The sequence below is a fragment of the Lonchura striata genome, chromosome Z (assembly GCF_046129695.1).
Source record: "Lonchura striata isolate bLonStr1 chromosome Z, bLonStr1.mat, whole genome shotgun sequence".
Taxonomy (NCBI): domain Eukaryota; kingdom Metazoa; phylum Chordata; class Aves; order Passeriformes; family Estrildidae; genus Lonchura; species Lonchura striata.
Genome location: NC_134642.1, coordinates 38,902,511 through 38,916,117, shown reverse-complemented (window position 1 = coordinate 38,916,117; position 13,607 = coordinate 38,902,511). Strand labels below are relative to the sequence as shown.

General features: G+C 36.3%; 1 protein-coding gene across 3 annotated transcripts in view; it reads left to right on the top strand.

The window, feature by feature from the left end:
- Nucleotides 1-13,607, top strand: part of SUB1 (SUB1 regulator of transcription) — an 80,763-nt gene that overhangs the window by 3,483 nt on the left and 63,673 nt on the right. For 2 of the 3 annotated variants that reach the window (XR_013341562.1, XM_031507448.1), the window contains exons 3-4: nt 81-200; nt 6,004-6,112. Coding sequence is in view for 2 of the 3 variants with exons in the window: in XM_031507448.1 (XP_031363308.1) it covers nt 81-200; nt 6,004-6,112 (229 nt within the window). In the remaining variant the exon portion in view is untranslated. Of the gene's footprint in view, nt 1-80; nt 201-6,003; nt 6,113-8,828; nt 11,977-13,607 lie in introns of those variants that run through there. The other variant, XM_021554571.1, reaches the window with a different exon arrangement.

Sequence of the window (13,607 nt, the reverse complement as noted above, 5' to 3'; positions counted from 1 at the left end):
TGTGTATACAGAGCATATCTGTGTATACAGAGTACAGAGTGATTGTGGCTCACACTTTTCTTTTTTTGTTTTGCTCCAAGGCGAAGCGGAAAAAGCAAGTGACTTCAGAAAAAACTGTAAAGAAACAAAAGACTGGTGAAAGTTCAAAAGGTGCAGCTTCTTCTAAGCAAAGCAGTAACAGAGATGAGAATATGTTTCAGGTAAAATTGATGACTCATAGAGCCTGGTTAAGGTAACATGTTACATCATATGCTCCATAAATTTTATGAGGTGATCTGAACTTTCTGACAGTGTTGTGCTTGGCCTTCTGAATCCTTGGCTGAAGGGGATTATGATGCTAGCATTCAGATGAGATGCTCAGAAAAGCCTGGTCAGGTTTCAACAGAGTAAAAGAATCTGAGTTGTATCAATTAATCTAATTCTCATGACTTTGCTCCTGGTATCTGTGAGTATTCATCTTGTCAGTAAATACAACACTTAGCATCAGTATACTTGAAATATTAGATTGGGTTTGTCTCTACATGGAAATGTTTTTTTAATTAGGGCTCTTGAAAAATAAGTTCTTAGAAATGTAGACGCTTCGTTCCTATTTAACTAGGTCAAGGGCAGTTTGGCCTCCTATGCTATTACAGCATCTTGGACTAAGTATTGTTTGTTCCTTTATGTTTTGATGTAGGGTCTTATCACTGAAAATCCATAAAGATAGTAACTTGTGGTATTGCTTTGTTTTTAAGATCGGATGAATGTCTGTTTCTCAGTAGAAAAATGCATTTGTGAATTCAGGGTATTGCAGTTCCCAGGCTTAGCCAAAGCAGTGGCAGTGTGTGCTCAGGGTTGATACACAGCTCAGAATTAGGTGTCTTGGGGGTGTGGATCAAGATCTATGAAAAGTCTCTGACTAACTGGCTGGAAAGGAACCTAAATTCTTGAGGCTTTGATTCTCAAGTTTGTGAAAGGGTATGGGAAAGGTGCCTAGTGAAATGATCCAAGTGCAGAGTAATGTAAATGAAATGGTTCTGGGCTGTAGCCATGTGAAGTAGTACAGGGGAAGAAAAGTCTGTTGTAGAGAGAAGACCTGCTTAACAGATACTGTCATACAGGGCAGCTATTTTTAATGTCTGAGTTACTACTTTTCCAATTATGTTTAGAAGGGAGAACTTCACTTGAAGGCTGTGTCTGGACTTCTGTATTGAAAGAAGTGTATAATATTTTTAGTTCTGATTGGGCATGCTTTGAACCCTGTAGGAAAAATGAAATGGTGAATTCTATAACTTAGGAGGTGAACTACAGGTAAAACTCTAAAGAGCTGTGTATAACCTTAATGGTAAGTTCAGAAATTCCAGTTGCTATGGTTGTGGTAAGTTCAGAAATTCCCGCCTTGGAGAAAACTTCAAAATTTCCAGTGACCCGATGCAAAAACAAACCCAGATCCTTCCAAATAAAAGTGAAAGTATGCATGCTCTGGTTTCTTGAGACCTCTTCAACCTAAGATAATAAAAAGTTACTAAAAACAGACACTAGAGGACTCATATTACTCTGGTAAGAACAGAGTTCTTCTGGTTTTGAGTAGAATACAGATCTTTGACTATCACCTTGACCTAAAATATCAGTGTTAACCAGTCTGTGCCTGCCTTGAAGTAATCAACAATAAAATACTTTTTAGATTACTCATTGTGTTATGCTGAAGCATTGTCAGTTTTTGTAGTCTACATCAACTTCTATGCAGTCACTAACATGCAAATGTTAAACTATAGAAATAAAACTACAGAGGGTTTGAGGATACTCCCCCTTTTCCCTCCCCTACCCAGGATGGCATGCTCATGAATTTTTTAGATGTAGTTTTGTTTGTTCTAGGCCTCTTAGTGATACTAGAAACCTTTCTGAAGAGCTCCTTTCTCGTGGCAGTAAAATTATCTCTGATGGGGAAGTGACTTTGCAGTATAGCTTTACAGGAGTGGCTTCAGCTGATGGAAATCAGGCTGTAAAGCATTCATAGGATAGTCACAAGTTCTATGGTGTCCATATTGTGTGTGGGAGTGGCTGCAAATGATGTGAAACCAAAAGTCTTCTTGTTCTACACCCTCAGGCTGTTTTCTTGAAGAATAGAGATTGCCTTAATATAGAGTTCATTGTGACACCTGTAGTCAGAAAACTCATAATTTTCATAAATATATGCCTTTTATATTTTTGTTTGAAATTGTTGGTGTAATGTTTTTTTTCACAAAGAATAGTGTTAATGTAAGTAGAAGACAATTCATTCAATATAGGAGACAAGGTGCGTTCAATATATTTGCATGTCTTGCCCTTAGTAGGTTTTGCAGGGAACTTGGTGTACTCTCCAACTTGATGAAGGATTTGTGTGCTGTTAGGTTGCAGAAATTTATGTTACTCCCATGGGCGATGTATTACTCGAGGCCCTAAGGACAGGCATTATTTGTGTTAATGTGGAAGGGTTTAGCCTTGGTGCATTAAATTCCTGTCTGTGGCTTCAAGCCAACCTGAGCTCTGCATCATGTGCGTTGGTTAGTTTGACTAATCCTATCATCCACCTATGCCTGATTTGGATAAGGTTTGTCAGGATTCATTAATGGCTACCCAGAGCAGAGCCACATTGCATGATCATGCATTTGACTGAAATTGTTATTTCAGAAGTTGTCTCTGTGTTGTTCTGTCCACCTTCCTACCCCTTTCTTTTGGTTGTGTTTTTTTTTTTTTTTTTTTTTTTTTTTGAGTTTTCACCTTTTTTTTTGGACTTTTCCCAGTATAATTTCCTAGTGTTCGTATCATAGACTCTTGAAAGAAGGTAAACATAGAAATTTATGATGCTCTGAAACTATGATTGGTTTAGCATGCTAATTATGAAACTTTGGTGGTCACTGGTGCATTTCACAGTTTGCTTTGTTGCAGATATCACTGTTTACAGGAGTCTTCTGCTCCTTGCGTATGGTTAATGGCTAGGGAAGAATTTGTTGTTGATTATGCTTGCTTTGTGGGTGTATAGTTTAATCAAGAGAAACTGAAGATAGGAAAAAAGAAGGTGCTTGCTGAAACCCACAGAGGAAATCCAGTTGCATATCTTGGAAAGGAACAGAGATACATTTCAGTGTTTTTTATTCTAAGAAATAGAAATCGGGAAATTATGGTTTTAATGTTTACTGAATGGAATAATATAATCTAAGGATCTATACTATTTAATAAAAAGTATATGAACTTCTGTGTGAAGGTTGAACTGCACTAAGTACTCAGCTATAAATCATGATAACTGCCATGATTTAACTCCAGCCAGCAGCCAGGCCCCAGGCAGCCACTCTCACACATGCACCAGAGAGAACTGGAATGATAAAAGCTGGAAAACTCAAGGGTTGAGATGAAGACAGTTTAGTAGGGAAAGCAAAAGCCACACCTGCACGCAAAACAAAATAAGGAGTTAATTCATCACTTCCCATGGGCAGGCAGGAGTTCAGCCATCTCCAGGACAGCAGTGCTCATCACATCTAAATGTCACTTGGGAAGACAAATGCCATCATGGGAAACATGCCCCCTTCCCTTTTCTTCCCTCCACTTTATACCCTGAACGTGATGTCACAGGGTCTGGAATATGCCTTTGGTCAGTTGGGGTCACCTTTCCTGGCTGTGCCTCCTCCCACTGTCCCAAGCACCCCAGCTTCCCCGCCAGCGTGGCAGTCTGAGAAACAGAAAAGGCTTTGGCTCTGTGTAAGCTCTGCTCAGCAGTAACTAAAACATCTCTGTGTTACCATCACTGTGTTCAGCACAAAGCTAAAACACAGCCACATATCAGCCAATGTGAAGAAAACAAATTCTTCCCAGTACAGTGACCTTTAGAATGCTGCTGTGTTTATAAGATATGAAAATACCTTCAATCACTGAAATTGCTCTTAAAGTTATCAGCAGTTGCATGAAAAAAGAACTGTTCAGAAATTAACCTGTACCAGAGTTACAGGTAGCTGAGTGTCAGGAAGCATCAATTTACCTACTTAACAAGTGAAGTCTAGATTTTGTTAGTAAGTGAAGATGTTTGTTGGAACTGTATTTTAGAAGCCTGCTTAATAATTTTAGTAGTGGCAACTTTTGCATAGATTTCAACTAAATACCTGAAATTTAATGGGAATATTAATCTGAAATCTAGATGTGATGTGAAATCTAACTTAATTGCAGCATTTATATAGAGAAATTATTTTATCTAAGGTAGACTTAAATGACTGAGTGAATGTAAACTTTGCATAAACTTTGCCCCTCACCTTACTGTAGTTGAATTAAGAGACAGAGTCTTTCTTATCCTTGAAAATCATATTCTAGACCCTTTTACTGTATTTGCTGCTGTAATCTGCTATATTGAATTAGATTTTATTTCTTATGACACATCTGGAGTTTCATGACAAGGCACTAGGATTCTTCAATAGCCATGGAAAAAAAAAGTGCAGCAGAGTGCTACAGGTTGAAGCTGTTCCTGGAGGTGACCTTAGAAGTTACTGTAGCGTTAAAAGGGTAAAACTAAGAAATATTGTCCATGTAGGCTATTTACAATATTCTTTGCCAGGAGTGCAGATGGACTTTGGCATGGTACCAGGTTTGGTCTGAAAGAGCTAAGCTGTCATAACATTATACTTTTATTTTTGAGTTTTTGAATCTGTATTGTAACTTTATAAACTAAAACTACTGCCTTATGAACATTACTATCTTATTAATTTTAAAGGATCCTTTGAGGTAGGAAAAGTGCTTCAGACTTACATTATCCTAATTGTTATAAAATCAATTTTAGACATCATAAAGCATCTGCAGAAAAAGAAAAATCCATTTAAGCAAATATAAAGTATTCATGTGTGTATCTATTTTGTGAAATAAGAGCATATGACTTAAACATCTGTGAATAATTGTAGTTGATTGGAACGTTGGAGAGTTCTTCTGTCTTTCTTTAGTGCTAGTGTTTTTGGGTCAGAAGTGTAGGGCTCATCCTTAAACTGTATCAAAATGCAGCATGTAGAGATAAAGGAAGTTGAAATTGAAAAGTAGTGTTTTACCATGAAGGAATATTTTATTTTAAAATGGTGTATTTTAGAATCTGTTATTTTGTTACATAAAATATATCCAGAAGTTACATACAGAATTCAAAGGATTTCTTAGAATTGCAAGAAGTTTTATTTTATTATGTTTTAATTATATAGTTTCTGGTTCTCAGATTCACCTTGTACTTTGAATTTACCTGAATAGATAGAATTTTATCATATTTGGAAAGATACTGAATGCACCCAAATACTGAGTGTATTGTATAGTTGGTGGTATGATTCTTCCCAGCTTCTCCCCACTCGACCCCCCGCAAGAAAAGAGGTGCCCATGAAATTCAGTTATGACACTGGTTTGAAAATTATAGAATTCCAAAAGTCCAATTTCCAAAATTCTATACTGTGCTACATACTGGTAAACTTAAAAGATTTGACTGTTCTTTTGAAGACCTGGTGATACAGTGAAGTATCCATGAGGACTTGGGAGTGGGCATGGGACAGTTGGTGGCTTTAATTTCTATCTATATTTGCTGTGTTAAAAAAAAAAGGGGGAGGGTATCACATGTGAACATCTTAATTTGCTTTCTGTACTTCTGGAATGGACTAAAATTAAGATTTAGGAGTAGTGTTCCCTTTTTCCTTCTTTTAGAAGGAACTGTTTAGTACTGTTGCGAAGAAAGGAAATAATTTTTTTCTGAAAACCATAAATTCATGACTTGCTAGAAGCAAGCATGTAAAGAATACAAGTATTTTTATTCTAGGAGAGCTACTTTTGCATTGAGCGTTGCCTGCTCAACCAGTTTTAAGTCGTTACTTATTAGCCTACTGACTACTCTGAATTAAGCTTTTAATCTAGTTGTTTCTGTGGTGTCTAAAATAAGCTGCAATGTGCAGTGTCACATGTCAGAGTCTAATGCTGCTGGGGAAAGTGAATGCTCTAATATGTAAAATACCTAATAGACCTTTATATGTGTTTTGACAGATTGGCAAAATGAGGTACGTCAGTGTTCGGGACTTTAAAGGGAAAGTCTTAATTGATATTAGAGAATATTGGATGGATCAAGAAGGTGAAATGAAGCCTGGCAGAAAAGGTATTGTTCTGCTTCTTGTTACTTTGTATTGAAACATAGTCTGCACTTTACAGTAGAACTTCTTATGTAATATTTTTCTCCTTTGTTGCTGCATGATACTTTTTTGTATTATTTTTACTTTCTTATGATTTGTGTTTTTACAAAGAATTAGTTTTATCTGAAGGTTAAGGATAAAATCTTAAATGAGTCTTTTTTCCTAAAGAGATCCTCCATGATTTATGGAAATCAAGATGTCAAATACAAGCAAATTTGGTAGGGGAGTTATAAACATCTTTATACCATTGCCATATTTCTTCCCCCTGCCATCCCCTTGATTAACCTAATGAACTGAATTTCTTTTTATGGTTGGGTTTCTTACTTCAGAATTAGCTGAAAATATTTAATCATTGTTATAAGATTTTAATTTTGTCCTTCAGTTTCTACTAAATTTCAGATTAAAACAACCTAAACATTTAATGTGACTAATTATGAAAAAAATTGTTAAAAAGTGTTTTAGCAGAAGGGGAAATATCTCAAGTATCCCAAGTTTGTAATCTGTAGCACAGCATAAGCCATTGTACTTCTAGTTGCTACTTGCACAGTTGCTTTTTATGGCAAGGCTTTACTGTGTACCATTTTCAAAACTTCAACATCTCAAGATGGGGATTGCAGGACAGTTGCAGTGGTGGTGCTGTGCTTAATGTTATAATGCTTCTCTTTGAAAAGCATACTTTTTATCAATTTTTATATAGCATTACTGAAAGGTAAGTATGAAATGTTCTGCCCTAGAGATAGAACCACAGGATGGTTTGAGTTGGAAGGGACTTTGAAGATCACCTTGTTCAGCCCCACTCCCTGCTATGGGCGGGAATACCTACCACTAGACTAAGTTGCTCAGAGCCTCATCCAGCCTGGCCTTGAGCACTTCCAGGGATGGGTCATCCGCAGCTTCTCTAGGCAGCCTGTGCCAGTGCATCATCACACTCACAGTACAGAATTTCTTCCTAATACCCACTCTAAATGTATCCCACTTCCAGTGTGAAGTTATTGCTTCCTGTCACTACATGCTGTTGCAAAAAGTCCTTCCCCAGCTTCATGTACTGGCAGGCTGCTAAGTTTGAAGAAGTCTAATGTACAATCACTGTAAAGTTGTTACATTCTTCCAGTGTGTTTAGGAGAAACTCAGTAAACAGTCAGAAGGTTTGAGAAGCATTTTCAACATTTCTTAAATAACCACTGTGAATAGTTTGCATACTGGTGCTCTACAGGAAAATTGCTGGTTTTGTATTTGCTGCTAGTTAATGAAAAAGTTACTCTAACTTCTAAGGACTTTATGTTCTGTGTTTCAAGGTAGAATTCAATAGCATATGCTCTTGGAATGGCAAATAACAACAGGATTTGATGGGTGGGCCAAGTGACAAAAATGATATGATGTAGATAGAAGTGTTTATCAACACAGCAAAAGAGTATGAACTTTGTTACGATAAAAAATAATCTGATACAAATATATGAGTTTCATATTTCCTCAATGCATTCATAAGCTGCTTATCTATCTATATATCTATCTATCCTGAAACCAGTATAAGCAGTATAAATTTTGTAATAAAACAAAAATAAACCCAGCAGTTTAAGTTACTGTCAGTGTCTTAAACAGCAGGTCTAAATTTTGTTTGGTTCATCTGGTCTGTGGTTGAGGGACATCTTCATGACATTTAATCCCATAATAATGGTTAGCATGCCTGACCTGTTTTCAGATGGAACCTGCCCTCCAAAGACTGGTGGAAGAGTGCTTAGAGAAGCCCCATGTGCACTACTTGCTGTTTTAAATTGTGGTGGTGCTCTCATTCAAGACAGTGATGGAAAAGAAAACAAAAGGCTATGGGCTCCAAAGATGAAATTCAAAAGTTTCAGCTGTTTTCAGGTCCCACTCTACCTTCAGGGAGAAAGCAACGAGGGAAAACTATCACTGGAAGGGGAGAGTAGGAATAATTAGTTGGATAAGCTTGACAGGAGAAAATATGAGATGTCTGGGAGCCTGCATTTTCTGAGTGGGTGTAGAAATTTGTGGGTAAGAATGAGTAGACCAAAGCACAAATGAAACACGTACCTGTACTCAAGCTTGAGGGGAAAATGAGATCAAATTTAGAATTGAAGTGATGGTTTGTGGGGTACTGAATGATTATTGGTTGAACATCACTAGAAGTTGTAGACAACTTGAAGTAAAAAGTAACTTTGGTGTTTGTGAGTGTTAGGGAGTGATAGTCTCTCCAAATGATTACTTAGAGCACCTGTTATTTGTAGTGCTTTAAGAAACAAAAGAGGGAAAAGCCTCCCCAGAATTATGGTACTGGAAAAATGCACAGAAGATGTGTCAGCATACGTTCAGCTTTTAGGAGCCAACAGGAATATAAATGATTCCCTACTTACCACCCAGGACATTTGTACCGCTTTCTGTCAAGGCCAGAGTTGCATTTCACTTCTTAGGTTTAGCCTAGTACTTGTACAATTGTGTTACACATACTTTCTTTGTAAACTTGTCTAGAAATAACCTGAAGTTCAGTTGAAGCATTGGAAGTGGGTAGTTTCACTTTGTAACTAAGATGGTGGTTGAAGTAACTCAAGTATTAATATTATAACATAGGCTTAGTGTATGAAAGCAGCCTTTATAATAATTGCACAAAATCCTGCACCACAATTTTATTTTTGTCTTTAAGTGTTTATTTTTAATGCTTTTCAGGAATTTCTTTAAATCCAGAACAGTGGAACCAGCTGAAGGAACAGATTTCTGATATTGATGATGCAGTAAGAAAACTCTAAAGACAGAGCCATACAAAAACTTGTATCATTTAGTTGTATTAAGCGGTCTTTTTACATTGGCTTTAGTTTTCTAAAATATTGTTTTCCAAGCTATTGTATATTTGGATTGCAAATCAATTTGTAAGATGAATACTTTTTTTATGTGCATTAAAAGTGTATTCTGAGTGAGGCTATTTGTGTATACTTTACTAAAAATTGTGTTGCTTTCACCCCATGGTGTAAAATAAACAAATCAAGTAATATGTAAAACATACTTGTTTATGGCCTTTTGATTGAAGGTGTTTGCTGATAAGGCCACCTAATAGCTTTAGTTGTTTCAATTTTAGTTCAGTTTACAGTAAGTATTCATGTGTTTTATGAGGGGATTAATTGAAATGTCTCAATTTCACTTTTTCTTTTATTTCATTTTGTTTGGTATTGCCCTGCAGCTTTCTGCTTTAAGACTTGATACAAACAATGAATGCTTGGAAAAACACATTTTTGTAGATAATTTTCAATACTGTATTTGCTAATTTACCCTATTTATTCAGATGTTAACAGCCTTGAACATACGTCTTTTTTCTTTGCATTACTTGTATGAAGCATTATGCTAGACAATAACACTTGAAAACAAAACACACGCTCTCTCTTGCCATTTTTCTATAGCTTACTTGACCTAGAAAATACAAGTAGCCTTTTTTTTGGACTTTAGATGTGAACCATTAACTTCTAGATATATACCTCAGAGTAAGACAAATGTGATTATTAGTTAGAACACTCTTCAGGATTTCCATTAAATTCATTCTGGAGCATGTAGTAACCAGTTCTATGGAAAATGAGTGGTTTACCTGTCTGTAGGGTTTTTGTTCATTTCAAAGTGTTGCATAAGCAATGATACTTAGACTGTAACACAGGTTAAACAATCAAACAGAGTTAAAACTGCTGCAGCTAAAATGTCTGTCTGTGGTCTTTTTGCCCCATGCACGCTGAAGCTCAGGGTGCTTCCCGTGGCTCATGTGCACAGCTGGTTTATCTTTCCACAGAAGGCACTTAGCATGCACAGGGAGCTTACCTGGTACGTGGCGGACCATGACCCAGCAAACTTGGCTGGTCAGCCCTGGTACCCTGGACAGGAAAGTCTCTGCTCCATGGAAGCTGTGTTACACAAGATGCTGTCCTAGAGGAAGGTCTTCTGGGTAACACTGAGTCACAGACAATGGAAGGGAAAAGGGAGAATGTGATGGAGAACTTGGAGATTTAAGGGGCACACCAGGGTGGAAGTTAATGGTGCAAGATCAAAGTTTGCTGGCACAATAAAACTACACTGAAGAAATGGAAGCAGAATTGGAGGAGTTAATTTTCTGACATAATTAAAGCAAGAAGATAAAACAACTTCATGAAAAAGGACATTTCAAAACTGGTGAATGTCCAACTTAGTTTGTGTAATTTTTCCGTTTGATGATAACATAGTCTCTAAATTTTGTATAGATAAACAAGATTTACTGTTTGTTTAGTTACAGAACATTTTGGTAAAGTTGTTTTTATTGCAGACATGATTTTAAGTGCCATACACTATTTATGTGCTGCAGAGTTCATAATTCAATGCAAATTGGTATTAAAGGCTGAGGAAGAGAGACTTCATCAAATTAAGTGCATGTTGCTTAGTTTAAATATGTCACATAGCTTCACCTGCTTTTTAACTTAGCTATTGTTGACATATTACAGATAAAATTGAGATCTGTTTTTGTATAGCTGAAGAAATCTTAAGTTTTTAAGAACTCAGTGAGGGTGAATAAAAGGGTGAAGAGATGTTTGTGGTAGCAGATGTGGTTTTGGGCACAGCATTCTTTTTTGAGTGACTCTTAATTACATATAGGGCTATTTGGACCAAATAGAATAAATACGAAATAGCTGCTAAAGTTTCACAGACAAGTGAAATAAATTACTTCAGATCCCTATATGCAGGTTTTTAATGCAATATATATATATAATGTAATTTTGTTCCTTTAAGTCTGAAAATTTGCAACCAGTTTTCATGCATTTTACCTCAGAACTTTGAAGGGGCTACTTCACAGTGCATGGTTACATTAGAGGGAAGATTGTCCTCACTTAGATTACTGTGCTTAGGTCAGTTGTGTTCAGGAAGGTGGGAAATTAAAATCATTCATTTGGCGAGATTGAGTGAAAAGGTTTAATATAGCAATTAGTTTTCATGTAGAAATTGATGGTAGAGGTATTCAAAGAAATTAGAATTTGTTAACCAGTAATTTGAGTTATTAGTAGGTATCAAAAGAGACAAGTCAGTTTCACAAATGAATTCAAAATAGGATGACTTGATCAGGTGACTGATGTGCTTGTAAGATGGTAATAAGCAAGTAACCTCAATAAAAGTGTCACATTCAGTATTATTTTGAAATGCTAGTGGTCTGTCATGTAGTCATCTCTAGTTTATTTTAATTTGAGGCAAAATCTTTTTTGACTAAAGATTATTTTTTGCATACAGTGTTAGCTAAGATATGTGTTGAAGTGTCCATAGAAGAAAATTGCATGTATGACAAAGCTGTCTAATGCAAGATAGAAGTACTGCTCCCTCTCCCATTTAGGTGATGAAAGATACTTTTTGATTCTTGGTGTTTATGCGGGGCATATTAGCAATATGTTTTCTAAATTAAGCCTTCTGTGGAGCTTAGGGGAAAAAACACATCACAGAGCTGTCTAAGTACTGTATGTGTGATTATCAAACTGTCATGTACCATGTTGCTTGTATGTAGAGATGTTCATATTGAAAATAAACAAATGCAGTACTAATTTTGGTATTCTAAAGAAAATGGCCCTGGTTATGTATGTATGTGACCTGTTAGCAAAAAAAAAAAAAAAGGTGATGATGATTGTAATTCTGATAACTCAAATGTCTTTTGTTAGCTGTGTGGAATGTTTCACGTTTTGTTCTAGTGGTGTCCAATGCAAAGAGGCCACTGGAAATAGAGCCCTTCAACTGTAATTACCTTAATGTTAAAATAAAAAATGGTTAAATGGCATATGTGTGATAACAGTTTGAACACTTGGAAATAAAAAAAGACTTCTGTTGACATAGTGTTATTTTTAATAGAATTTTAGCTGCACTATAATGTTGTTCTTTCTTGCAGCTGTTGTAATTTGGAAATTTGAAAACTTCATTATCTTGTATTTGGTCTGTGTTTGCAGATTGTGTAGCCTAGAGGGATAGAAATTTTTCACTAGGATAAGAAAAACAACTTATTATGTAAATACTGAAGCAGCAGATAACAAACACATTTTCAAATACCAGCTAGGAGGAAAGTGCCTGATAAGTTGTTACTGTTATGAGATTGGCTGATTACCTTTTTTCAGTGGCGTTTCTCTTTGACTGTAAACGTCACAGATATGGTAAAAAAATCTCATGCATTTATTGTTATTGGTCAGTTATGTCTGCATAGGCTTCTTCAGAAGAGTTATTTATTTTTCATACACTTAAAATGGCTGACCTGTAGGGAGTAGATTATTTAGTAGACTGTAGCCTTGAACCTAACAGTTTTCTTCAAGTAATTTTGCATAGTTTCACCACAGAAACAGAAGTTAATCTGGCTCAAAGGGAAGAAATGGTGTGAGGGGTCGATGCAGGGTCATAATGTCTTCCCTAATCTTAATCAGTGCCCTCCCTTTACTGATGTGGTTCATCTTTGTATCTCCATTGGCTGTGCATGGAAGAGCATTCCAATAGGTGCTGTTTGTCTTGTGGAATCAAGGCTGCATGTCCCCTGCTTGCAGTTACATAGAAGTGTGAAAACATCTGCTGAGAAATTGAAGTAAATGGTCCTTGGCTTAATGATGGTTTATCAGGGAAGCTAAATTCTGCTATCATGTGAGCAGATGGACATGCTACCAGTCATGGAGGTACTCTAGGAGACAGGCATCTGTTCCTTTGTCATTTATGGCATGTGATTTAACAAAAATTTAATAATTTTTTTTAAGCTCTACCTGATTTGGTTTTTTTTTTTCTTTTGTACTTCCATTCTGGTTTCAGTGATTTCATATGCCCGTCATTGATCAAATGTCAAATGAGGTAGGGATTGAGGTTGTATTGAGGACTCATGTTTTTAAAAGTTACCTGTTAGTAGGGTCTCAATCCTTAAAGGAGCTTGCTGTAGAATGGAAAGCTGGTGCACTTAACAAACGGTTCTAGGAAATCTCTAGCTGTATTTGATAAGCAAAAAAAAGAACATGTCTGCTTGGTGAGCATGCCTAATAGACTGCTGTTAGCTATCAGCCCTCACTTGGGCAGGAATTAATGAGATGAAAACTGTTGAAGTAAAGAAATCATAAGATTTCACATAGCCCTGTTTACTCATGTTATCTAAAAGAGCTGTTTAACACCGTAAGAAATCAAATGCTTTATGCTTTCACTAATAGCCTAATTTGTCAGGATGATTTTTACACTGTTGAAAACAAAGCTCATTTCATCTTAGTTCATCTTAAACCTCAGTTTATCTATTCACTAAAATACCCTCACACTCCAGATCTTAGGGAGAGGTGAATGATGGTATATTAAGAGCAAATTTGAGATTGTCATTACCGTAACAACTGTCTGCTTGAAATTAAAGCTAGGCAGTGTATATTGCAGTAATACTTTTCAGTGTGTTTGTGGCATTGATTTTATGTAACCTTTAAAGGTTTTTGCTAGTTGTATCAATGTGAAACAGCT